Below are 27,890 nucleotides of genomic sequence, written 5' to 3'. Positions count from 1 at the left end.
CTGCCCAAATTGTGCCCTTCTGACTGTAGGCATACCAGTAGCTGCCCAAAGTGTGCCCTTCCGACTGTAGGCATACCAGTAGCTGCCCAAAGTGTGCCCTTCTGACTGTAGGCATACCAGTAGCTGCCCAAATAAAGGAAACACTTGAGTAAATGAGGGATACAAAGTATATGTTATCGTGTGGGATGCATTTTCCTGGCATGGTTTAGGTCCACTTCTAGAATCTATGCCAAGGCCCATTGAAGCTGTTCTGGCAGCTCGTGGTGGCCTAACACCCCTATAAAACATTTCACGTTGGTGTGGGCTCCCGTGCTGGATAATTAAAAAAAAAATGTTTTGCCTCTTGGGCCCAGCTCGACTCACACAATTGACCAGTTAGATTGATTTATTATGCATTAAAAAAAAATGTATTAGTCAGTTACCCAATCAAGACAGGGCCCCCCAGTTACCCATGTGGGCCCCCTACCTCCTCCCCTCCCCTCATTTGATGATTAGCGGAGCGGCAGCACGCTGTCTACACTCCTTGAGAGCGGGCTCCTGAATCATCCCATGGTTGGCGATTGCAGTAAAAAAAAAAACATATATAATTACATAGACTGTATAATATAGACTGTATATATTTCCTTATTATTTTTGCTGCCTATTGGGTCCCTTATGGGCCTGGATCCAGGGGCTTCAGCCCTGGTAAGCCCCTGCATTAATGGATATGCTGTTGTGTTTTGATATACAAATTAAACTTGTGACAGTTGTCATCGATAACAGCTATGGTTTGAGAATGTGGACACTGTTCATGCCAAGGATTGGGTTCAGTCCTGGTCATGGCCTGGTTTGTTAACGTTACAACTTTGAGACTATGAGAGAAGACTATTGTGCTCAATAAACACTAAAGCTATAGAGTTCATAATAGCAGTTCATAAAGGGTTCATTCATCATACCAAACTTTATTGACACTTCTTGAACAGTTGCTTTTGAGCAGTTTAACATAAACAGATATCAGGCATTGCATAATTGTGACTTCAGTGAATGTCATTACAAACAAAGGGTTGACATCTACTCGTATTTTGCGACAGGATTTCCAGAAGCTTCTCTTATATTAATTAGCTTTAAAATATACTATGTACAAAAGTCTACAACATAGATCAAAACTCTGGGGTGAAGATGTTGAGGACTAGTGTGTGTGGTTGGTTGGTTGGGTGTGTCTGTCAGCGAGAGTGGGAGGGCCTGAAAGGGGCAGTTTATTTCCAGACTTTGACGATGCCGTCTCTGGACGAAGTGACGATGAAGCCCTGTGTGGTCTGGAAAGTGGCGATGTCAGTGATGATGTCATGGTGGCCCACGGGGAGGGACTCTGGGCCCCTGCGGGGGGCGTCCTCTGTGGCTCCACTCTTCTGTTTGCTGTGGATCTCCTGACAGGACAGGGAATGTAGGTCAATCTCTCCCTGTCTTGTGGTTTCTTATTCATACATGTTTATAACGCTGCAAATAAATTGCTCTCCCAGAAATGACGTATTGAACACCTCATTGTAGGACCAGGTGCTTAGAGGAATACACTGACTACACTGCCACCGTCCTATCAGGGCATACCTGTACAACCTCGGTGCCCTCGATGATCTTGCGGCTGTAGAGGACTGAGGGACAGTGCAGCGGTTCATTGGCTCCACCTGCCACGATGTAGGACCTCTCTGGGTAAGCCAAGTCCCAGAACCTGGTAATAACACAGAACACAGTATAGAAATAAGACTTGACTGACAAAACAAACAAGCTAACGCCATCCAACACACTTCTTGGCTAAGCCAAATTGTCAAACACGAACTTAAATGTCCTCCGGCAAACATACATGGTCAGAACTGGGTTAAATATATCAGAAGGATGGTTAGTCCAGTCGAGAGTATAGCAAACATACATGGTCAGAACTGGGTTAAATATATCAGAAGGATGGATAGTCCAGTCGAGAGTATAGCAAACATACATGGTCAGAACTGGGTTAAATATATCAGAAGGATGGTTAGTCCAGTCGAGAGTATAGCAAACATACCTGGTCAGAACTGGGTTAAATATATCAGAAGGATGGTTAGTCCAGTCGAGAGTATAGCAAACATACCTGGTCAGAACTGGGTTAAATATATCAGAAGGATGGTTAGTCCAGTCGAGAGTATAGCAAACATACCTGATTCTCATGTCGGAGCCGGCTGTGAGGAGGAGGGGGTTCCCGTCTGCAGGGCTGCAGTAGATCCCATGGACACTGTGGGGGGACGGCTGCATCTCTGAGAGAGGGGGAGCAGAGCTGGCCCACAGCGTGAACTTCCTGTCCCCAGTCTCCATGTCCCACATGGATACCTCATTGTTGCCCTGGACCGCTACAAAACAGCAACAAAACACACAAATAATAGCTTGATTTGCCCCTCAAAGAAAGGTTTCGTTAATAAAGATTAAAAAAATATGATGACATCGAGTCTCACCAGCAATGACGGAGGATTGGTAGAGCGGGTGCATGAGCAGCCGTCTGATTCGTGCTCGGGCAGGGTGGGAGTGATTTGAGATGGGCAGCTGGAACCGCATGTCCCAGCATGCCATAGTGCCGTTGCTTGTACCTGTGTGTGGACGAATCAGAATAGGATTCAGTAGATAAGTCACAACTCTGTTTAAGTTTTCAATGCAGTTTTCAGACGAAATCCATTTACATTTTTCATACACACAACATGCACCACACAACCCACATGCACCCACGTGCTCACACCAACACCCACATACCCAGGCAGAGCCAGCACTGGTGCATGTCCACGGTGAAGGAGGTGATGAGGCCCAGGCGGAGGTCGTGGCGGAGGGTCCAGGCGTTGGAGTTGGAGCGCAGGTCCCAGCCCACCAGGGAGCCGTTCACCGTGGCGTAGGCCAGCACAGACTGGGCTCCAGAATTAAAATGGTGGATGTCCACCACGCAGCCGTCATCCTTCTGGTCCAGGAACCTGAGAGGACAGCCGATATAACAGTAAAATGTGGAGTAACTCATTATTACATTGTGGCATCAAAATGATACTGCGGTATCTACTGCATGATCATGATAACTACATGATACTACAGTCTCTACTGCATGATCATGATAACTACATGATACTGCAAGTCCCTTGGTGGTGGATGAGGTGAGTTTCCCCCTACTATGTAAAGTGCTTTGTGTACCCCAGTTGGTCGAAAAGCGTTATATAAATCCTATAAACAATAATAATAATTATATCAACTACTGTAAATAAAACCAACGTTCTGCTTGATCAACCCATGATGGATAGTACATACCGGGTCTGAAAGGGGTTCACTTTGGGTGATTTGGGGGGCTTGTTGGCCTCGATGGCCAGGAGCTGGATGGAACCGTTGTCTGAGGCAGCAGCCAGGTAGTGTGATCCCTGACAGAAGGTCAACGTCTTCACGTGGCCCCCGATGCGGGAGTACGTCAGCACTGACCTGTAAGACAGCATCAAAACATTCACACAGGTTGGATTGAGGCCTGTTGTTGATGGAAAAACTAATGAACGTTTTGGTCATTTATAGCAGACGGTCTTATTCAGAGTGACGCTCTTATCCAGAGTGACGCTCTTATCCAGAGTGACGCTCTTATCCAGAGAGACGCTCTTATCCAGAGTGACGCTCTTATCCAGAGTGACGCTCTTATCCAGAGAGACGCTCTTATCCAGAGTGACGCTCTTATCCAGAGAGACGCTCTTATCCAGAGTGACGCTCTTATCCAGAGAGACGCTCTTATCCAGAGAGACGCTCTTATCCAGAGTGACGCTCTTATCCAGAGAGACGCTCTTATCCAGAGAGACGCTCTTATCCAGAGTGACGCTCTTATCCAGAGAGACGCTCTTATCCAGAGAGACGCTCTTATCCAGAGATACGCTCTTATCCAGAGTGACGCTCTTATCCAGAGTGACGCTCTTATCCAGAGTGACGCTCTTATCCAGAGTGACGCTCATATCCAGAGTGACGCTCTTATACAGAGTGACGCTCTTATCCAGAGTGACGCTCTTATCCAAGTGCATTCCAATCAAATCTTAGATGGTCAACACAGGTAGAGCACATCTGTGAAAAGGCGAGCTGATGTCTGTTCCTCCTCCGATGTCTTAATACACTTTCATATACATTGCCTTCAGAAAGTACTCACACCCCTTGACTTTTCACATTTTGTTGTGCTACAGCCTGAATTAGAAAATGTATTAAATTAAGATTTTGTGTCCAACACACAATACCCCATAATGTCAAAGTGGAATTCTGTTTTTAGAATTTTGTTTTAATGAATTCTAAATGAAAAGCTGAAATGTCTTGAGTGCTGAGGAGTATTTCTGTCTGGAATAAATCCCTTTTGTGGAGAAAAACTCATTCCGATTGGCAGGGCCTGGCTCCCCAATGGGTGGGCCTATGCCCTCCCAGTCCCACTCATGGCTCCGCCCCTGCCCAGTCATGTGAAATTCATAGATTAGGGCCAAATTAATTTATTTCAATTGACTGATTTCCTTCTATGAACTGTAACTTAGTAAAATCTTAGAAATTGTTGCATGTTGTGTTTACATTTTTGTTCGAAATAAATGAGATATTTCTGTATTCCATTGTCAATAAATTGTCAAAAATCTCTAAAAACATGTTTTCACTTAGTCATTATGATGTATTAATATATTTTTAATTCAGGCTGTAACATATCAAAATGTGGACTAAGTCAAGGGGTATGAATACTTTCTGAAGGCACTGTACCTAAAGAGGACCTGGTAACGGTGTTCACCACCTATATCCTGGTAACGTTTTTCACCACCTATATCCTGGCTATATCCTGGTAACGGTATTCACCACCTATACACGGTAACGGTATTCACCACCTTTATCCTGGCTATATCCTGGTAACGGTATTCACCACCTATATCCTGGTAACGGTTTTCACCACCTATATCCTGGCAACGGTATTCACCACTTATACCCAGTAACGGTTTTCACCACCTATATCCTGGCTATATCCTGGTAACGGTATTCACCACCTATATCCTGGTAACGGTTTTCACCACCTATATCCTGGCTATATCCTGGTAACGGTATTCACCACCTATATCCTGGTAACGGTTTTCACCACCTATATCCTGGCTATATCCTGGTAACGGTATTCACCACCTATATCCTGGTAATGGTTTTCCCATCCTGCTCAGATAAACTAGGGTAAGTGTACCTATTAAGCCCACTAAAATCTAAGTTCAGACATTTCTAACATATACTTGTAACAATAGTCGTCGGGAGAAGGAGAGGAAGACCAAAGTGCAGCGTGGTACGTATCCATAATACTTTTAATCAAAGTGAATACACGAACAAAAACAACAAAACAACCAACGAACAGTTCTGACAGGTGCAACAAACACTAACCAGAAAATAACCACCCACAAACAAAAGTGGGAAAACAGGCTACCTAAGTATGGCTCTCAATCAGAGACAACGATAGACAGCTGCCCCTGATTGAGAACCATACCAGGCCAAACACATAGAAATAGAAAACCTAGACCTACAACATAGAATACCCACCCACATCACACCCTGACCAAACTAAAAATAGAAACATACAAAGCAATCTACGGTCAGGGCGTGACAATACTGCCCTCGTTTTTATTTAAAAAATTGGAGATAACATGAAAGACTCATCTCTCATGTGAAGTTTTATAACTTGACTTAGATTTTATTATAATACATACAAATATTTATTAAATATGTGCAAAGTCCAGAGTGGGCTTAATGGGTATCAAGTGTACCCTTTAAGCCATGGGTGTTCCAAATAAACCCACCTCTTAAATAATATATTTTAATTAATTTCCAAATGTTCAAAACTGACATTTCTTATGTAAAATGTGATTATATTAATCTCCCATAAAGTTATTCAAATAATCTTAATATTGCTATTCATCATGGAAGTAGCACTCATAATACACACAGCTTTCAATGAATGTCTGAAATCTGACATTTGCTGTACTGCTATTCTTGTTAAATTACTCCAACTTGTCTTCCTAAAGTCTATTTGAAGACTGTTTCAACTCTCCCTCTCTACTATGTGTTAAAAGGTACAGGTGGTGGACCAAAAAAAAAGCAGATTCACCTGGATGAATGAAAGACAACAAAATGACAATGCCCCCACCCGAAAATACATGAGTAGTCGCCCAATAGTCATCTTCTAGTCCCTCATTTGTTATCATTTTTGTCCACCACTTGCAGGTCTTCTATCCCTGATAACCCTCAACCCTGGTTGGTTATTGGTTAGCTGGTTGGTTATTGGTTACTACTTGGTTAACTGGTTGGTTACTGGTTACTACTTGGTTAACTGGTTTGTTATTGGTTACTACTTGGTTAACTGTTTTGTTATTGGTTACTTCTTGGTTAACTGGTTGTATATTGGTTACTATTTGGTTAACTGGTTGTATATTGGTTACTACTTGGTTAATTGGTTGGTTATTGGTTACTACTTGGTTAATTGGTTGTATATTGGTTACTACTTGGTTATTGGTTACTACTTGGTTAACTGGTTGGTTATTGGTTACTACTTGGTTAACTGGTTGGTTATTGGTTACTACTTGGTTAACTGGTTGGTTATTGGTTACTACTTGGTTAACTGGTTGGTTATTGGTTACTACTTGGTTAACTGGTTGGTTATTGGTTACTACTTGGTTAACTGGTTTGTTATTGGTTACTACTTGGTTAACTGGTTTGTTATTGGTTACTACTTGGTTAACTGGTTTGTTATTGGTTACTACTTGGTTAACTGGTTGGTTATTGGTTACTATTTGGTTGGCGTACCTGGTGGTGGTGGTTTTGCCCTCCATCTTCTGGCTGTCCCAGACCTTGACGGTGCCGTCGTTGGAGGCCGTGGCGAAGATGGAGTGCTCGTCTGACACACGGATACGGTTGACAGCTGACTTGTGCTCATGGAGGTGGGCCACTAGAAGACCCTTAGGGTGCCACCCTGCAGAACAAAACAACAACACAATGTGGATGTGGAGGGGCCCTGACTAAGCCTACTGCTTGTTGACATTTCTGCTGTGCTTAGTCCAAATTGGCAAGAAACACACCTCTAGTGGTATATTCAATAATATAATGACAAAAAAGAATCCCTTGTGGAGTCATTATGGACTAACCTTTGTTGTCCCAGTGGCACTACTTTACCTGGCGGAGGCGGACGGCTCTCCCATTCAGCGCTCTCCATCATCTGCTTGGCCATGCGCTCTGCGCTGCACTGCTCCCTCTTCTGCTGCACCAGATGTTGAAGCTCCGCCTTGCACGTGTTGAGACGACGCTGGTAGGTGGAGACTGCGCCTGCAGACTGCCCCACAGGGACACCAGGGGAGGCTGTGGTCTTCCTGGTCTGAGTCCCTGCCCCGTCAGACATCTGGTGGAGTACAGAGATAGAAGGTAGATTACCAGACTATATAATAAATCAATTAGTAAATCAATCAATCGATCATTCAACCCTCGCCCCCCCTTATTCTTAGCAGACATCATAGGTTAACCCGTTATGTACCGTGGGGGGCTCTGGTGCCGTAGCCGCTGACTCCTGAGAGCCAAACATGCTCTTCCACTCTTCATTCATGTTGGAGTCCTGTTTGGTGTGTTTCCGTGCTGAAGACAGAAAGGGAAAAACAGAAAAAGCTAAGAAACACTAGTTAAGAAGCATTCAGCACTGGAGGTCAAAAGTTTGAGGACTGTTGGATTGAATAGCCATTAAGTTGAAGGGGGCTCCCTCTTTTCAGCTATTCCAATAAGCCATGGAGAAGGCACTACGGTTTCAAACATTTAATGAAAATACTAACGGGAGACGGCAGGCGTTAAAAGGAGCTGAAGGCCAACGCAGATACAACAGGTTTTAAGACCAACAGACTACATGAAGCAGTTGGGAGCTGGGAGATATGCTAATCACAGGACATGTTAGAGTGAGTAGTTAAATTAGTCACCAGCAGCAGTCCAACACTCCAAAAGGACAGATCCATGCGATTGAAACATACCAGCTGCAACACAGTCACTTTTAGCCCACAGTAAATTGTGTCAGACAAGCTACTAACAGTGCCTATGAAAAAAAACCTCCAAAACGCCCAACAGGTTAATGTTAATATACTGTACCTGTTATCCTATGGCGTAGATACACAACACAATCTTTCAGTGTGTCCTTGAATAAATACTTTCTATTGAATACCATGGTCTAGACCCATATGGGATTTAACTGGTATAGTGTTCCTTAAACAGACTAAGGGCCTTAGATCCATTGTTTACACTACTGCCAGAGAGCACACAGGTCTTTTTAACAGAACGTGATGCCCCTAGGGGGAGTCTGTCTGGTATGTTAACACAACTCAAGGCCAGTCGGACAGTATATTTGACTACAGGGAAAATGAGATGTATGTGTGCTGCTGCAGGAATAACCAAATAAAGGTTTGACTGAACGCTAACATGTACTGCTCTGTCGTGTGTTGACAGCCACAGAGGTAATGAGAACTTGTGAAAACTCTGCTTGTCCTGATGCAGTTTAACCCATCTAGTGAATGAAATGTAATGAGGCGATGTGGGTAATCTGGGGGAAATGCTGTCTGGATGGGATTATTTGTTATGCACATCATTACAGGCTAAACCACACCAGCAATATACCAGATGCTGTAGTGATGAAGTCTGCAAACAGATAAATGACAGGTCATTGATATCAAACATGTTGAAAATATATAAACTATAATATCAACCGATCCAATCTTTTCAGTGTTTACACACAAGAGTTTTAAGGCTAAGGGTCAACTTGGCTGTGTTTACACAGGCAGCCCATTTCCATTTTTTTCTCTTCAATATTTGGGCCAAATATCAGAATTGGTCTGTCTGTGTATTTGCAGAGTTTGGGTTTGTGTACCCCTCTCTGCTATTACAGGGGTGTACTTTCACCACCAGGTGTCAGTGGCGTCCCTACCTCTCTTGTCCTCGGCCTCCTGTTTAGGTTTGACCAGGTCCACCTGGCGTCCCATGATGCCCAGCGTGGCCAGGTCAATGACCCCGCTCTGGACTGCCTCCCCCAGGTGGCTCTGGTCTCCCATGTTGGCCTTGGCCTTGTTGGACTTGAGCATGAAGTCCTTCAGTGCTAGCAGTTTGTCCTCTTCAGCCTCCGTCATCCCCTACAATAAACAATTATCACCATCGTTGTGATCATCATCATCATAACAATAATGGTCAAACGCTGTGCATTATATGGAAACAATACATTTCCCATCCATGTAACGTCGAGACATCACTCCCGCCCTCTGACCTGAGAGAGCAGTTTCTTAAGCAGCTGGGCGATGGCGGGGTCCTCCGGAATGGGGCATTCTGGGAGTGAGCCGCTACGCTTCTTCTGCCGCAGCAGCAGGTGGCGGAAGAGGCTGGCGATGTCTTTGGAGCGCAGGGAGTAGTCGAAGATGGAGCGGCTCACTGGCTCCTTCAGCACACTCAGCAGTACTATCTCTTTATCAATCTGAGAGGAAACACAGCCTCATTTAACATAGCACAGTACAGCATACCATAGCATATCACACCATAACATAACATAGCACAGTACACCATAACATAGCACACCATAACATAGCATAATACAGCATACCCTAGCATATCACACCATAACATAACACAGTACACCATAACATAGCACAGTACAGCATACCATAGCATATCACACCATAACATAACATAGCACAGTACACCATAACATAGCACACCATAACATAGCATAGTACAGCATACCCTAGCATATCACACCATAACATAACATAACACAGTACACCATAACATAGCACAGTACAGCATACCATAGCATATCACACCATAACATAACATAACACAGTACACCATAACATAGCACAGTACAGCATACCATAGCATATCACACCATAACATAACATAGCACAGTACAGCATATCACACCATAACATAACATAGCACAGTACACCATAACATAGCACACCATAACACAGCACAGTACACCATAACACAGCACAGTACACAATAACATAGCACAGTACACCATAACATAGCACAGTACACCATAACATAGCACAGTACAACACACCATAACATAGCTCAGCACACCATAACATAACATAGCACAGCACACAATAACATAGCACAGTACAGCACACCATAACATAGGACAGTACACCATAACATAGCACAGTACACCATAACATAGCACAGTACACCATAACATAGCACAATACACCATAACATAGCATAGCACACCATAACATAGCACAGCAGACCATAACCTAGCATAGCACAGCACACCATAACATAGCAAAGCACAGCACACCATAACATAGCAAAGCACAGTACAGCACACCATAACATAGCACTTCATAACATAGCAAAGTACAGCACACCATAACATAGCATAGCACAGTACAGCATAACATAGCATAGCACAGTACAGCATAACATAGCATAGCAAAGTACAGCACACCATAGAATAGCACCACATAACATAATTGAATAAGAGTCTGGGAGATTCTTTCAATGTGTTACACGTGAAGATGGTAAGTGAGCGTGTGTGGAAGTCTTACCTGTATGATGGGCTGGGTGATGAAGGGGTTGAGGTGAGGCATCAGTTTGCAGTAGACGTCTGCTATGTTGAGATGCTGGGCCACCACGGTGATGAAGCCCACCGCCCCGTAGCGGATCCACAGGTTGGGGTGGCACAGGAATGGAGCTTTCAAAATAAGGGGGTAAAGTTAATCACAAAAAGTGCCTTTTTTACATAGTATAGTAACAACACTATCCTTCCCCTGCCATCTCTAAGCTCCTCTCCACCCCATCTCACCGATGTCACTGACAAACTCGTAGATGTGTGGTTTCTGCAGCAGGCCCAGCTGGCACATGCAGGTGAGAGAGTTGAGGGCCTTGTAGATGACAAACTCCTCCGCGTCACTCAGACCCTGCTGCAGGAGGGGCTTCAGGATGGATGAGCTCTGCCAGCCCACGTACGCCGCCACACCTGGAGGAAATGGAAAGAGAGAGAGAAAGAGAGAGAGGAGATGGAAAGAGAGCGAGAGATGGAAAGAGGGAGAGAGAGAGAAAGAGAGATATGGAAAGAGAGAGAGAGATGGAAAGAGGGAGAGAGAGAGAAAGAGAGAGATGGAAAGAGAGAGAGAGAGAGAGACGGAAAGAGGGAGAGAGAGAGAGAGAGAGACGGAAAGAGGGAGAGAGAGAGAGAGAGACGGAAAGAGGGAGAGAGAGAGAGAGAGAGACGGAAAGAGGGAGAGAGAGAGAGAGAGACGGAAAGAGGGAGAGAGAGAGAGAGAGACGGAAAGAGGGAGAGAGAGAGAGAGAGACGGAAAGAGGGAGAGAGAGAGAGACGGAAAGAGGGAGAGAGAGAGATGGAAAGAGAGTGAGAGAGATGGAAAGAGAGGAAGAGAGATGGAAAGAGAGGAAGAGAGATGGAAAGAGAGGAAGAGAGAGAGAGATGAGAGGGAGAGTAAAAGAGAAAATTAAAAGACAGAAACCAAGAGGAAGGGGGGAGGAGGGGGAGAGTGGAGAGAGTGGAAAGTGAAAGACGGGTCATTGAAGAGAAAATATATTCTAGGATCTCTGTATCTCGGAGACTTCCTGCATGTACACATCCAGCTTTGCCCATTAGCATATTTGAGTGACTAAGTGTGGGCACCGTGTCTGTGGCACAGTCCTCCACCTTACCCACGATGCTGTCGAAGAAGGCTCCCCGAAGGTGCCAGTCATTCTTGTCGTTCAGGAAAGTGATCATGTGGGACAGGAGCACGTCGTTGGCCTTCTGCCGGCCGAAGAACACACAGAGCCGCGTGATGCCGTTCTCCATCAGAGACTGCTTGACGATGTTCTCTGAGTCGCTCAGTAACGTAACCACCTTCTGCTGCACCATCTCATGAAGCGCCTGCAGCTCTGTCAGGAGGAACAGGAAGTCAGAACAGAATATGATTTTCCCAAGGGAGCGTCAGGTGCGGCATTCAGTAACCATGTTTCGGTGATAAACCTCTACCTCCGATCTGATATTTGAGAGAGAGGAGGCCTTAAAATTACCAGAGTCGTAGTTCTCATTGGGGTGGAGGGTCTCCTCTGTGTCCTCCCCATTCAAGCCGTGCTCCATATTGAGGTTATTCTCCTGAACGAGCTCTAAAAAACGCAAAGCTGTCTCAGCCAGGTGGGCTATGTTCTCTGAGAAAAGGAGAGGCGAATGGATAGGCATTACAAACAACAATAAATACTGACAACCTTTGGACAATTAAGTGTGTTATCATATTTAGAGCGACCCGTGGTCATTGTCAACCTAACTGACCTGCGTATGCCAGCCTGACAATGGTGGCGTCGTCCTGCGCCAGGTGGGCGATGCCCGGTAGGATGTACTCTGGGTAGATGTTGACATCGTTACGGGGAACCTCCTTCACCAGCGCCAGCACCTTGGCTAGGGTGCGCACGGCTTGGGCCCTAACCCGTGGCGCCAGGTCGCTGCAGAAGTGCAGCAGGTATGGCGTGATGCGGTCCAGCAGCGTCTCCACCCTGAGGCGGCCCGCCAGGTGCAGCACCAGCTCCAGAGCCGCCAGCTTGGAGTCGCAGGAACGCAGCGTCTGGAGGCAGGAGGTGATGACAGACACCAACACCACCAGACCCTGCTCCTCCTTGGCCGACACCACACTCGACTCCTGGTCCTCCTTCTCAGGCTTCTCTGTCGACCCGCCTGGCCCTCCCCCGCGGAGGTTATGGAGGATGTTATCCAGGTCCTTGCGGATGACCAACACACGCTCGTCTGCCGACTGGAAGGTCTCCTTGGCAAACTGGGCCATGTAGGGCTGCAGAAAGGTGTAGAAGATGTCTGGGAAGGCGTTACCTCTCTGCTGCTTCAGGTACTCCTCCGCAGTCAGACGCTTCTCCGGCTCCCGCTGCACCATCTGGGCCACCTAGGAGGCGAAAAGAGGGTTTTGATGGTTACCAGGAAACAGCGGTACTTAAGAATTGGTGCTCAGGATGAATTTAGGATTTCACAAGAACATCTTCACGTGAAGATAAAACATATAGACTATTACTAGTTCTCTGATGTAATGGTCTTCTATTTTCATGAGAACATGCTCTGTCTGGAAGTGTCCTTTGCGATACGCCAGAAGTTGGGAGAGATCAAACAGTGGTACTCCCTCTGTGAAGAGTTCTGCGATCACACAACCTAAAAAACACATGAAATAACAGCCAGGGAAGGGTAATGTACATTAGATGTTTAAACACTCTCAATGTCGATCATACAACTACTAGTAAATTGGACGAGTCCATGGCATCCACTTATCTCTCTCTATTGCCCCAAACAGAAAATATGTTTCAGCTATGAACGTTACCTGCTGAGAAGATATCCATTGCCTGTTTGAGCTCTCCCCTGCTCCTCTGGCTGTTGCTGGTGAGGTCCACCAGAGGGGTATTCTGGTCGCTCTCTGTGGTGAACATACTCCCATCCACAAACCTCTCGGGGGCGATGTAACATGTCCTCCGTCGAGACGTGTCAAAGAAGTAATTAAAGTCAGCTGGGTTGTCCTCAGGCAGATAGGTGGGCTTGAAGCTGGCAAAGTCTGTGAGCAGCACCCAGTTCCAGCTGGTCACCATCACGTTTTCTGTCTTAATGTCACCGTGGCGCACGCCCGATTTGTGCGCCTGGTCTACGGCGGTGAGGATCTGGAAGGCTAGCCAGCGCTTCTCCACATTGTTGAGGAAGGGTCGCGTGCTGATGCGATCATACAAGTTGTCCCGGACGTACTGGCGGAAGAGGATGGCTGCTTTCTCAGTGAGGGAGGCCTTCTGGAAGGGCAGGCAGTTCTGGCACGAGTGTAGTCTGATCTTTAGCTCCTCCAGCTCCTGCTTGTAGCTGGTGAGAGGTAGAGATGGGTCCTGGATGGCAAACACCTTCACCACCACCAGGCCTTCCCTGTGCTTGGCGCGGGCCACCTTAAAGAAGCGCGTGCTGCCCAGGCTCTTGTCGTACTCGTGATCATGGATGTCAGAGAAGTAGCTGTCGACAGATAGGATCTGGGCAGGAGCGATCCCTGCTAGCTGATTCCCCATGGTTCTGCTTCACTCTGACCAGGGTCCTGGGTTGACATAGACATGAACAATCAAACACTTGCCAAAAATAAGAAAAACTAAAAAAGATTCAATGATTGTAACAGTTTGTGAATGGCTCTCAGATCAGCCAATACAACCTAAAGTAATTTCCCACCTATTGCATAATTAAGCAATAAGGCCCAAGGGGATGTGGTATATGGCCAATATACCATTGCAAAGGGCTGTTCTTATGCAAGACGAAAAGCAGAGTGCCTGGATACAGCCCTTAGTTGTGGTATATTGGTCATATTCCACAAACACCCAAAGTGCCTTAATGCTATTATAAAATAGTTACAAACATAATTAGAACAGTAAAAATAAATGTTTTGTAATATCCTTGGTATATGATCTCTCATACACACGGCTGAATGCTGTTTTAGCCAATCAGCATCCAGTATCCAAACTACCTGGCTTACAATAAACAATACGGGTATGTACAGTGGGGCAAAAAACTTGCACAATTGGTGGCTGACTAAATACTTTTTTGCCCCACTGTATAACAACAACAACGGTATGTATGAATGTAAATAGCATAGCTATGTAAATAATAATTGTGGCTACAGTACTGGCTACAAATTGATATCTAGTTAGCTGCTTTCAAACTCGTTTAGTGCTACATACTTAGCCATGAAAATGGGATCATATGCATTGCCTCATCATCTATCCTACCCTGCCTTTCTAAGGTCTTCGAAAGCCAAGTCAACAGACAGATTACCGACCATTTCGAATCCCACCGCACCTTCTCCGCTATGCAATCTGGTTTCAGAGCTGGTCATGGGTGCACCCCAGCCACGCTCAAGGTCCCAAACGATATCTTAACCGCCATCGATAAGAAACAATACTGTGCAGCCGTATTCATTGACCTGGCCAAGGCTTTCGACTCTGTCAATCACCACATCCTCATCGGCAGACTCGATAGCCTTGGTTTCTCAAATGATTGCCTCGCCTGGTTCACCAACTACTTCTCTGATAGAGTTCAGTGTGTCAAATCGGAGGGCCTGTTGTCCGGGCCTCTGGCAGTCTCTATGGGGGTGCCACAGGGTTCAATTCTTGGGCCGACTTTCTTCTCTGTATACATCAATGATGTCGCTCTTGCTGCTGGTGAGTCTCTGATCCACCTCTACGCAGACAACACCATTCTGTATACTTCTGGCCCTTCTTTGGACACTGTGTTAACAACCCTCCAGACGAGCTTCAATGCCATACAACTCTCCTTCCCTGGCCTCCAACTGCTCAAGAATACAAGTAAAACTAAATGCATGCTCTTCAACCGATTGCTGCCTGCACCTGCCCGTCCGTACTGCATCACTACTCTGGAAGGTTCTGACAGAATATGTGGACAACTACAAAAACAAACACTTATCTCCATCACTAGCTTTAAGCACCAGCTGTCAGAGCAGCTCACAGATTACTGCACCTGTACATAGCCCATCTATAATTTAGCCCAAACAACTACCTCTTCCCCTACTGTATTTATTTATTTTGCTCCTTTGCACTCCATTATTTCTACTTTGTACATTCTTCCACTGCAAATCTACCATTCCAGTATTTTATTTGCTATATTGTATTTACTTCGCCACCATGGCCTTTTTTGCCTTTACCTCCCTTATCTCACCTCATTTGCTCACATTGTATATCGACTTATTTTTCTACTGTATTATTGACTATGTTTGTTTTACTCCATGTGTAACTCTGTGTTGTTGTATGTGTCGAACTGCTTTGCTTTATCTTGGCCAGGTCGCAATTGTAAATGAGAACTTGTTTTCAACTTGCCTACCTGGTTAAACAAAGGTGAAATAAAAAATCTAATGTAAGGAAGGTACACTGTGATGATGACAGTGCAATAACTTACCATTGTCATGCGCATGAATATGTCAGTCTACTAAACAAAGAAAAAAAATGCATAACAACCGAATAGTACATACAGTTTGATATACTTACAATACAAATGGAACACAAAATGCACGTGACGTTGATGAAATTACAGTGCAGGGTATTGTTTACCAGATGGTTGAGATGCAGTGTAGTGCTGTTTGGCTTCGTATCTGGTTAGCATCTAGCTAACTTAATCGGTTCTAATATGTCATCCCCATGCATTTTGCTAAGACGACTCCATTTGAAAAATATATAAATTGAGCGTCGAGATTTAGCTTGTTCCGTGGGTTCAGCTGACAGTTCAAGGAAAGTAACATTTCCTGTAAAATCCAATAAGATTAAAAAAAAGATCATATCCCTCCGCAGAATGCATTGACACATAAACAAGCGTCACTTCCGGTTCTAGATTTCACTTTCAAAACACAAGCTGGATGTGAAAGCAATATGTGAGATGCCTACATGTTTTTTTGTTTGTTGCTTTCGTCTGGGAAGTTGCCTAATGTCAATGAACGAGAAAAAGGGACGAGGAGAGGAACTGTTTTAGATTATTAAAATACAGCCCTTTATCCCCGCCCCTTATACGCGACTAGCGTGCTGATCTCACCGGTGACCGTCCGTCAGAGAAAAGCGACAGTGGATTTTACGGAAGATGCTGAAGAAACATAAGCGGCTGGTAAGTTTCTGGATTTCTGAATGTTATATTCATATCTTCATATATTTACAACATAGTATATACCCAATAGTGGGTGTTTTATATCTAAATACAAATGTGTTGACGATGGTTTTGTTAAAGGACAGTGGGAGGAGCTGGCGCAAGGGGAGACAATGTAACGTTAGCTAGCTACAGTACAGTATAATGTTACTGTCGAGAGCTCCATGATCACGAGGTGAGCGTGGTGTTTTGTCGGTAAAAATACTGTTTACGTGCCATGTATATATTGTTGTCATACAGGATAACGTTAATTGTTTGTTGTCACAGCGAACTTTGAGCTTGTTCAGGGATACATATGCAGCTTCATGTCAAAGAACAACAAAACCAACAACAGCTATCTAGGTACTAGAGCTTGTAGTATGCCATAGCCCAACAACCATATCCTCATAGCTATCTATGACGGTTATATAAAGTAAAGTTAGCGTTATATTGCCCTGGCAGGCCCACTGCCCACTTTATTGGTGTCGTTTTCCACTAGCACGGAACGGCGATGTTACTAACTCTCTGGTGATACTACCTCAAATACACGAATCGTTTTTTTCTTCTTATAACGTAAAAAATAATCTATTTGCAAGCAACTAAGCAACATGTTGAATTTTGCTGATCAATTAAACGTGTCAATGCAATTGTAGGTAGAGCAATGACCTAGATAGCACAACACACACTAACCACGAGGGTGTAGCTTTGGCTAAGCCTTGTTGCATTTAGTGTTCACGGTGTCGTTGTTATCGAGCATTGTGTTTTTGTTTTTGACAGGTTCATAAAGTTGACTGAATTTAATTCAGGGGATGTTAGCAAATTGACTGAATTTAATTAAGAATCCAGCAAGGCAATGCAACCAGCCATGTAAACTAACATGAACAATTAGCCTACACACACACATGCAGTGGGGAGAACAAGTATTTGAGACACTGCCGATTTTGCAGGTTTTCCGACTTGTAGAGGTCTGTAATTTTTATCATAGGTACACTTCAACTGTGGGAGACGGAATCTAAAATAAAAATCCGGAAAATCACATTGTATGATTTTTAAGTAATTAATTAGCATTTTATTGCATGACATACCAACCAGTAAGATTTCTGGCTCTCACAGACCTGTTAGTTTTTCTTTAAGAAGCCCTCCTGTTCTCCACTCATACCTGTATTAACTGCACCTGTTTGAACTCGTTACCTGTATAAAAGACACCTGTCCACACACTCAATCAAACAAACTCCAACCTCTCCACAATGGCCAAGACCAGAGAGCTGTGTAAGGACATCAGGGATAAAATTGTAGACCTGCACAAGGCTGGGACGGGCTACAGGACAATAGGCAAGCAGCTTGGTGAGAAGGCAACAACTGTTGGCACAATTATTAGAAAATGGAAGAAGTTCAAGATGACTGTCAATCACCCTCTGGGGCTCCATGCAAGATCTCACCTCGTGGGGCATCAATGATCATGAGGAAGGTGAGGGATCAGCCCAGAACTACACGGCAGGACCTGGTCAATAACCTGACGAGAGCTGGGACCACAGTCTCAAAGAAAACCATTAGTAACACACTACGCCGTCATGGATTAAAATCCTGCAGCGCACGCAAGGTCCCCCTGCTCAAGCCAGCGCATGTCCAGGCCCATCTGAAGTTTGCCAATGACCATCTGGATGATCCAGAGGAGGAATGGGAGAAGGTCATGTAGTCTGAGACAAAAATAGAGCTTTTTGGTCTAAACTCCACTCGCCGTGTTTGAAGGAAGAAGGATGAGTACAACCCCAAGAACACCATCCCAACCGTGAAGCATGGAGGTGGAAACATCATTCTTTGGGGATGCTTTTCGGCAAAGGGGACAGGACGACTGCACCGTATTGAGGGGAGGATGGATGGGGCCATGTATCGCGAGATCTTGGCCAACAACCTCATTCCCTCAGTAAGAGCATTGAAGATTGGTCGTGGCTGGGTCTTCCAACATGACAACAACCTGAAACACACAGCCAGGGCAACTAAGGAGTGGCTCCGTAAGAAGCATCTCAAGGTCCTGGAGTGGCCTAGCCAGTCTCCAGACCTGAACCCAATAGAGAATCTTTGGAGGGAGCTGAAAGTCCGTATTGCCCAGCGACAGCCCCAAAACCTGAAGGATCTGGAGAATGTCTGTATGGAGGAGTGGGCCAAAATCCCTGCTGCAGTGTGTGCAAACCTGGTCAAGAACTACAGGAAACATATGATCTCTGTAATTGCAAACAAAGGTTTCTGTACCATTTACATTTTTAGTCATTTAGCAGACGCTCTTATCCAGAGCGACTTACAGTAGAGTGCATACATTTTATTAAATTTTTACATACTGAGACAAGGATATCCCTACCGGCCAAACCCTCCCTAACACGGACGACGCTATGCCAATTGTGCGTCGCCCCACGGACCTCCCGGTTGCGGCCGGCTGTGACAGAGCCTGGGCGCGAACCCAGCCCAGCCTGGGCGCGAACCCAGAGACTTTGGTGGCGCAGCTAGCACTGCGATGCAGTGCCCTAGACCACTGCGCCGCCCGGGAGTACCAAATATTAAGTTCTGCTTTTCTGATGTATCAAATACTTATGTCATGCAATAAAATGCAAATTAATTACTTAAAAATTATACAATGTGATTTTCTGGATTTTTGTTTTAGATTCCGTCTCTCACAGTTGAAGTGTACCTATGATAAAAAATTATAGACCTCTACATGCTTTGTAAGTAGGAAAACCTGCAAAATCGGCAGTGTATCAAATACTTGTTCTCCCCACTGTACATACATAGTCATATGAATGGGTCATCAGGTCATTCAGTCAGCCTGCTTCTCAGTCAGACAGCCTACATCAGAGAGAGAGTGTGTGAGAGAGAGCAACCTGAAGTTTATTATTATTGACAAACATGCTATTCTTTCTCAGAGAGAGAGCCCCTGGGGTCACAGAGGACCACCCATTACTACAACAGAAAAATGTTCAACTAGCGTGGCGTGCACAGTAAGCCAACTGCAGACTAGGCTAAGTGCTGTACGCTTCAAAGCCTTTACAATGTATATAAATACTTTTGTGATGCATTTAGACTGTGTACTTAGCTAAACTGTGTTTATAATTAGGCCTGCACATTTAGCAACACTTCCACTGACCAGTTTGGCAATAGCTAGATGTACGTGGGTGTGTGTGCACGATTTACATTGATTAATAACAGTCGTATAAACTAGACCTGTGTTAATAACTAGGCCTATAAATGATGAACGAGTTCATATTGACCCTTTTGAACTTTTATTTGAACTTTGATTAGCCTATCTCACAACATTTTTAACCACAGCCCTCCTCTTTGCTGCAGAGACAACATGTTTCTGTTTTAAATCTAATTTCCTACACATTTTGCCATGGCTTATGTCATGTTCCTATGCTATCTGAGTGACTTAAACATTATAACAAAATCAGTGGGGGGCATGGATCCCATGCCATTACATTTTTTTGAATTTTAGGTTCTCCCTGACTGTCTAGTTTAACCATTTTTGTGTTAGTTCTCAAAGACAATCTTATTTAAAAATATGTTGTTCAATTATATTTTCGACATAATTTATATCTGGTTTTAGTCATTTTGAAGTTTAAACTGAAACGTATTACCATCCGCTAAATGCATGTAGGGGAAACACTGCGAACACACATATGCACTACTTTGTGTGGGGAACTTTGTTTTCTTTTGTGGAGGAGGATAAGAATATTATGTCCCAGAAATGACCTTCCCTAGTATGCATGCCAACTGTTACTGAAGTTGATTCAGTTGAGTAGACTAAGCTACCTGGTGTTTCTGAGAGGGTCATGTACCAGGTTAGTCAGGGTGTTTGTTCTCTGATGCAAAGAGAGACAGTATTATGAAATCTGCTCAGTGCATGTTGCCTTGGTGATGAGTTTACGCAATATAATTAAATGGTTATGAAACAGGCATAAAAAGCCATAGCCTACAGTGGGTGTCTACGATAATCACCTGTCCTGAAAAATTTGACCTAGTGCTCTCATCTCACAGACATCATAAAAAACGGTTTAGTTAATTTCCACTGCAAAATATTGTGAGTAATGCCAGAGTATTTCAGCGCTGTTTTGCAAACTGAAAATTCCACCAGTGTCTAAGTGGCAAGAACCTGACTTGTGAGTAAAAGCTAGCAACAACCCAACCTCCAGTGGCGTTCACCGTTCACACAGGTCAGATGCACACCACTTTGTTCAGCGGCAGACTTTTTATTTGACTTGCTTAGGATGAGAATGATATCCTTAAAATGAACTAGGCTTTGTCAATGCCCACTGTAACTCAAGTTGTTCAGTTGAGTATGCTAGGCTACCACCTGTGTTTATTCTTCGATGCAGTGTTATGAAATCTGCTCTCTGTAAGTTGCCGTGGTGATAAGTTAACACGGCGTCATTGGATGGTTACAAAAGCAAAATAGTAGGCGGCTAGGCGCCTATAATAAAGTCGACCATCCTTGACCCTGTGAAGTGTGTGTGTGAAGTTATTCATTCCAGATAGGATGCCAGGCAGGGAGGGGGCTGTATCCGTGTTGTTGGGAATAGGTGTGGACTTAGTGTGTGTGCTCTTTATGTTTGCCTGTCAAAGGGAGGGAGAGGGGTGTGGTGGCAAAGTGAAACTGGAGGCGGGACTGGCACATCCATTGCCCAAGCCCCCTCCCTCTCTTTTCTCTGTCCTCGCTCTCTTTGCTCTGTCTGTCCTCGCTCTCTTTGCTCTGTCTGTCCTCGCTCTCTTTGCTCTGTCTGTCCTCGCTCTCTTTGCTCTGTCTGTCCTCGCTCTCTTTGCTCTGTCTGTCCTCGCTCTCTTTGCTCTGTCTGTCCTCGCTCTCTTTGCTCTGTCTGTCCTCGCTCTCTTTGCTCTGTCTGTCCTCGCTCTCTTTGCTCTGTCTGTCCTCGCTCTCTTTGCTCTGTCTGTCCTCGCTCTCTTTGCTCTGTCTGTCCTCGCTCTCTTTGCTCTGTCTGTCCTCGCTCTCTTTGCTCTGTCTGTCCTCGCTCTCTTTGCTCTGTCTGTCCTCGCTCTCTTTGCTCTGTTCTCTGTCCTCGCTCTCTTTGCTCTGTTCTCTGTCCTCGCTCTCTTTGCTCTGTTCTCTGTCCTCGCACTCTTTGCTCTGTTCTCTGTCCTCGCTCTCTTTGCTCTGTTCTCTGTCCTCGCTCTCTTTGCTCTCTCTTTGCTCTGTCTGTCATCGCTCTCTTTGCTCTGTTCTCTGTCCTCGCTCTCTTTGCTCTGTCCTCATTCTATTTTTCTCTCACCTCCCCAGGCCCACCATATTCTCTCGCTCTCACTGTCCCTCTTCCCTTCTCTTGCGCTCACCACATCTCTCTGTCCATCTTTTCTCCCTGTAACTCCATGTCTTTAGAGCTTAAATTGTACAGCTTTATCCTCACTCTCACAATCCTTCAATCCACCCCTTACCACCTGTCTAATCACAGTACACCTTCCCCCTCTCTCTCTTTCTCTGTTCTTTTTCTGCCACTCCCTTGTGGACTGACATGTCTCTGTTGTCTCTGGGTGGGCTGAAGCCAGCGACTTCCTACAGCAGGTATTGGGTAAGGTGAAGCCAGTGACTTCCTACAGTAGGTAATGGGTTGGCTGAAGCCAGTGACTTCCTACAGTAGGTAATGGGTAGGCTGAAGCCAGTGACTTCCTACAGTAGGTAATGGGTAGGCTGAAGCCAGTGACTTCCTACAGTAGGTAATGGGTAGGCTGAAGCCAGTGACTTCCTACAGTAGGTAATGGGTAGACTGAAGCCAGTGACTTCCTATAGTAGGTAATGGGTAGGCTGAAGCCAGTGACTTCCTACAGTAGGTAATGGGTAGGCTGAAGCCAGTGACTTCCTACAGTAGGTAATGGGTTGGCTGAAGCCAGTGACTTCCTACAGTAGGTAATGGGTGGGCTGAAGCCAGTGACTTCCTACAGTAGGTAATGGGTAGGCTGAAGCCAGTGACTTCCTACAGTAGGTAATGGGTAGGCTGAAGCCAGTGACTTCCTACAGTAGGTAATGGGTAGGCTGAAGCCAGTGACTTCCTACAGTAGGTAATGGGTAGGCTGAAGCCAGTGACTTCCTACAGTAGGTAATGGGTAGGCTGAAGCCAGTGACTTCCTACAGCAGGTAATGGGTAGGCTGAAGCCAGTGACTTCCTACAGTAGGTAATGGGTAGGCTGAAGCCAGTGACTTCCTACAGTAGGTAATGGGTAGGCTGAAGCCAGTGACTTCCTACAGTAGGTAATGGGTAGGCTGAAGCCAGTGACTTCCTACAGTAGGTAATGGGTAGGCTGAAGCCAGTGACTTCCTACAGCAGTTAATGGGTAGGCTGAAGCCAGTGACTTCCTACAGTAGGTAATGGGTAGGCTGAAGCCAGTGACTTCCTACAGTAGGTAATGAGTGGGCTTTTTCTGAAACCCTTGTCAGGTTGCGTATCTCAACAGCTGTTGTCTTGTTCAACAATGGCCCCTCTGAACACATTGTAGAAGGAAATAATAAGGCTTTTCTTAATAAGGACACCTGAATCGCCTCTGTATTGCAAGGTCAGAACATTAATGATCCTAGTCATTTTCAACAGTTTCTCTTTGTGCCCCTGTGTTGTGTATAGGAGTGTTGTGCTGTGTAGAAAATGTTGGATTAAATGTTTTTTTCTTTGCAAAGCCTTTCATAGGCTGAAGAGTTAGGCTACAATCTTCATTGTTTGCCTGCTTACCTGGCACACCCATCAGCTGGCACACAGCATTCTTACCTGGCACACCCATCAGCTGGCACACACCATTCTTACCTGGCACACCCATCAGCTGGCACACAGCATTATTCACACTGATGTGACGGTAAATGTTATAACTCCCATGCTATTGTTTTTTTTAACAATAGCATCTAGCATTGTTCTGGGTGGAAACAAGCGGAAGTCATGCGATTTGTAGGAATTTTCCAATCTCTGTCTCTTTTGTCTTGACCGCAGACTTACCCACAAGTAACAGTGACAGTCCCCAGCAGCCCTCTGTCGGTGCAAAGAGCCGTCTTTCTTTGTTCATTGGCATGGCTTCTATGTTTCGCTGAGTCACTATGAAAGCATAGCATCTTAGCCTGGCTAGCTATTTTTGAAATATTCTCAGCACACTCCTTCCCTCTACCTGGAACGTCTGGACAATGTCAGATAATAATAATATTGTATATTTTAGTACAAAACATTCCAGTATAGAGATGGCACGATAAACCGGAAATTTTCACCACCGATCACTTATCGCAGGCATTTTGCTGATATCGTTCATTACGAGCCTATACTAGAAACATTTTAAGTTTGAAATGAAGTATGTTTACCAATATGGGTGATTGTTAATGGGACAATTGATAGCTACAACCATCAAACTACTATATCATTTTTTATAAACCTATTATTCTATTTATCGTTATCACATCAATTCAGGCAATTTATTGCGATATGGATTTTTGTCCGTATCGCCCAGCTCTATTCCTGTAGCGTTCCAAAAACTCCTGGCCGTCTCTTGAACTCTATTGAATTTGTGTTGTGTTTCCATTGACCTCTCACAATGTCTTGTTTGATCTGATCTCTCCTTTCCATTGACCTCTCACAATGTCTTGTTTGATCTGATCTCTCCTTTCCATTGACCTCTCACAATGTCTTGTTTGATCTGATCTCTCCTTTCCATTGACCTCTCACAATGTCTTGTTTGATCTGATCTCTCCTTTCCATTGACCTTTCACAATGTCTTGTTTGATCTGATCTCTCCTTTCCATTGACCTTTCACAATGTCTTGTTTGATCTGATCTCTCCTTTCCATTGACCTTTCACAATGTCTTGTTTGATCTGATCTCTCCTTTCCATTGACCTGTCAACGGGTCTTGTTTGATCTGATCTCTCCTTTCCATTGACCTCTCACAATGTCTTGTTTGATCTGATCTCTCCTTTCCATTGACTTCTCACAATGTCTTGTTTGATCTGATCTCTCCTTTCCATTGACCTGTCAACGGGTCTTGTTTGATCTGATCTCTCCTTTCCATTGACCTCTCACAATGTCTTGTTTGATCTGATCTCTCCTTTCCATTGACCTGTCAACGGGTCTTGTTTGATCTGATCTCTCCTTTCCATTGACCTCTCACAATGTCTTGTTTGATCTGATCTCTCCTTTCCATTGACCTCTCACAATGTCTTGTTTGATCTGATCTCTCCTTTCCATTGACCTCTCACAATGTCTTGTTTGATCTGATCTCTCCTTTCCATTGACCTCTCACAATGTCTTGTTTGATCTGATCTCTCCTTTCCATTGACCTCTCACAATGTCTTGTTTGATCTGATCTCTCCTTTCCATTGACCTCTCACAATGTCTTGTTTGATCTGATCTCTCCTTTCCATTGACCTCTCACAATGTCTTGTTTGATCTGATCTCTCCTTTCCATTGACCTTTCACAATGTCTTGTTTGATCTGATCTCTCCTTTCCATTGACCTTTCGCAATGTCTTGTTTGATCTGATCTCTCCTTTCCATTGACCTGTCAACGGGTCTTGTTTGATCTGATCTCTCCTTTCCATTGACCTCTCACAATGTCTTGTTTGATCTGATCTCTCCTTTCCATTGACCTCTCACAATGTCTTGTTTGATCTGATCTCTCCTTTCCATTGACCTCTCACAATGTCTTGTTTGATCTGATCTCTCCTTTCCATTGACCTCTCACAATGTCTTGTTTGATCTGATCTCTCCTTTCCATTGACCTCTCACAATGTCTTGTTTGATCTGATCTCTCCTTTCCATTGACCTGTCAACGGGTCTTGTTTGATCGGATCTCTCCTTTCCATTGACCTGTCAACGGGTCTTGTTTGATCTGATCTCTCCTTTCCATTGACCTGTCAACGGGTCTTGTTTGATCTGATCTCTCCTTTCCATTGACCTGTCAACGGGTCTTGTTTGATCTGATCTCTCCTTTCCATTGACCTGTCAACGGGTCTTGTTTGATCTGATCTCTCCTTTCCATTGACCTCTCACAATGTCTTGTTTGATCTGATCTCTCCTTTCCATTGACCTCTCACAATGTCTTGTTTGATCGGATCTCTCCTTTCCATTGACCTCTCACAATGTCTTGTTTGATCGGATCTCTCCTATCCATTGACCTGTCAACGGGTCTTGTTTGATCTGATCTCTCCTTTCCATTGACCTGTCAACGGGTCTTGTTTGATCTGATCTCTCCTTTCCATTGACCTGTCAACGGGTCTTGTTTGATCTGATCTCTCCTTTCCATTGACCTCTCACAATGTCTTGTTTGATCTGATCTCTCCTTTCCATTGACCTCTCACAATGTCTTGTTTGATCTGATCTCTCCTTTCCATTGACCTCTCACAATGTCTTGTTTGATCTGATCTCTCCTTTCCATTGACCTCTCACAATGTCTTGTTTGATCTGATCTCTCCTTTCCATTGACCTTTCACAATGTCTTGTTTGATCTGATCTCTCCTTTCCATTGACCTGTCAACGGGTCTTGTTTGATCTGATCTCTCCTTTCCATTGACCTGTCAACGGGTCTTGTTTGATCTGATCTCTCCTTTCCATTGACCTGTCAACGGGTCTTGTTTGATCTGATCTCTCCTTTCCATTGACCTCTCACAATGTCTTGTTTGATCTGATCTCTCCTTTCCATTGACCTCTCACAATGTCTTGTTTGATCTGATCTCTCCTTTCCATTGACCTCTCACAATGTCTTGTTTGATCTGATCTCTCCTTTCCATTGACCTCTCACAATGTCTTGTTTGATCTGATCTCTCCTTTCCATTGACCTCTCACAATGTCTTGTTTGATCTGATCTCTCCTTTCCATTGACCTTTCACAATGTCTTGTTTGATCTGATCTCTCCTTTCCATTGACCTTTCGCAATGTCTTGTTTGATCTGATCTCTCCTTTCCATTGACCTGTCAACGGGTCTTGTTTGATCTGATCTCTCCTTTCCATTGACCTCTCACAATGTCTTGTTTGATCTGATCTCTCCTTTCCATTGACCTCTCACAATGTCTTGTTTGATCTGATCTCTCCTTTCCATTGACCTCTCACAATGTCTTGTTTGATCTGATCTCTCCTTTCCATTGACCTCTCACAATGTCTTGTTTGATCTGATCTCTCCTTTCCATTGACCTCTCACAATGTCTTGTTTGATCTGATCTCTCCTTTCCATTGACCTGTCAACGGGTCTTGTTTGATCGGATCTCTCCTTTCCATTGACCTGTCAACGGGTCTTGTTTGATCTGATCTCTCCTTTCCATTGACCTGTCAACGGGTCTTGTTTGATCTGATCTCTCCTTTCCATTGACCTGTCAACGGGTCTTGTTTGATCTGATCTCTCCTTTCCATTGACCTGTCAACGGGTCTTGTTTGATCTGATCTCTCCTTTCCATTGACCTCTCACAATGTCTTGTTTGATCTGATCTCTCCTTTCCATTGACCTCTCACAATGTCTTGTTTGATCGGATCTCTCCTTTCCATTGACCTCTCACAATGTCTTGTTTGATCGGATCTCTCCTATCCATTGACCTGTCAACGGGTCTTGTTTGATCTGATCTCTCCTTTCCATTGACCTGTCAACGGGTCTTGTTTGATCTGATCTCTCCTTTCCATTGACCTGTCAACGGGTCTTGTTTGATCTGATCTCTCCTTTCCATTGACCTGTCAACGGGTCTTGTTTGATCTGATCTCTCCTTTCCATTGACCTGTCAACGGGTCTTGTTTGATCTGATCTCTCCTTTCCATTGACCTCTCACAATGTCTTGTTTGATCTGATCTCTCCTTTCCATTGACCTCTCACAATGTCTTGTTTGATCGGATCTCTCCTTTCCATTGACCTCTCACAATGTCTTGTTTGATCGGATCTCTCCTATCCATTGACCTGTCAACGGGTCTTGTTTGATCTGATCTCTCCTTTCCATTGACCTGTCAACGGGTCTTGTTTGATCTGATCTCTCCTTTCCATTGACCTGTCAACGGGTCTTGTTTGATCTGATCTCTCCTTTCCATTGACCTCTCACAATGTCTTGTTTGATCTGATCTCTCCTTTCCATTGACCTCTCACAATGTCTTGTTTGATCTGATCTCTCCTTTCCATTGACCTCTCACAATGTCTTGTTTGATCTGATCTCTCCTTTCCATTGACCTCTCACAATGTCTTGTTTGATCTGATCTCTCCTTTCCATTGACCT

At 44.6% G+C, this 27,890-nt stretch overlaps 2 protein-coding genes across 3 annotated transcripts in view; one reads left to right on the top strand and one right to left on the bottom strand.

Annotated features, from left to right (window-relative positions):
* Positions 1-921: 921 nt before the first annotated feature.
* pik3r4 (phosphoinositide-3-kinase, regulatory subunit 4) lies at positions 922-16,481 on the bottom strand. The gene is made up of 19 exons (XM_055924852.1): positions 16,060-16,481; positions 13,362-14,105; positions 13,062-13,195; positions 12,317-12,935; positions 12,061-12,195; positions 11,701-11,922; positions 10,829-11,002; positions 10,572-10,717; positions 9,287-9,490; positions 8,954-9,155; positions 7,529-7,626; positions 7,174-7,396; positions 6,808-6,973; positions 3,289-3,453; positions 2,752-2,963; positions 2,460-2,591; positions 2,168-2,357; positions 1,585-1,705; positions 922-1,406 (listed from the first exon to the last, which is right to left on the bottom strand). Exons 2-19 carry the CDS (start codon positions 14,077-14,079, stop codon positions 1,236-1,238), a joined length of 4,032 nt encoding a protein of 1,343 aa, XP_055780827.1. The 5' UTR covers positions 14,080-14,105; positions 16,060-16,481; the 3' UTR covers positions 922-1,235.
* A 71-nt stretch (positions 16,482-16,552) lies between these two features.
* atp2c1 (ATPase secretory pathway Ca2+ transporting 1) overlaps positions 16,553-27,890 on the top strand; it is a 48,846-nt gene continuing 37,508 nt past the window's right edge. The window contains exons 1-2 of one of the 2 annotated variants that reach the window (XM_055924853.1): positions 16,553-16,666; positions 19,600-19,674. In XM_055924853.1, the coding sequence (XP_055780828.1) occupies positions 16,643-16,666; positions 19,600-19,674 (99 nt within the window). In that variant the 5' untranslated portion in view covers positions 16,553-16,642. The remainder of the gene's footprint in view (positions 16,667-19,599; positions 19,675-27,890) is intronic. The other variant, XM_055924855.1, reaches the window with a different exon arrangement.

This window comes from Salvelinus fontinalis, chromosome 6, assembly GCF_029448725.1.
Source record: "Salvelinus fontinalis isolate EN_2023a chromosome 6, ASM2944872v1, whole genome shotgun sequence".
Classification (NCBI taxonomy): Eukaryota; Metazoa; Chordata; class Actinopteri; order Salmoniformes; family Salmonidae; genus Salvelinus; species Salvelinus fontinalis.
Note: the sequence above shows the minus strand (reverse complement) of the source record. Positions and strands in the feature narration are given on the sequence as shown.

Coding starts and splice junctions, on each gene's coding strand:
- pik3r4 (XM_055924852.1), bottom strand. CDS start 14,079: ATGGGGAATCAGCTAGCAGGGATCGCTCCTGCCCAGATCCTATCTGTC. Junction 11,003..11,700: donor CTTCTTCGACAGCATCGTGG/GTAAGGTGGAGG, acceptor CATTTCCTCCAG/GTGTGGCGGCGTACGTGGGC. Junction 7,397..7,528: donor CGGCACCAGAGCCCCCCACG/GTACATAACGGG, acceptor GTACTCCACCAG/ATGTCTGACGGGGCAGGGAC.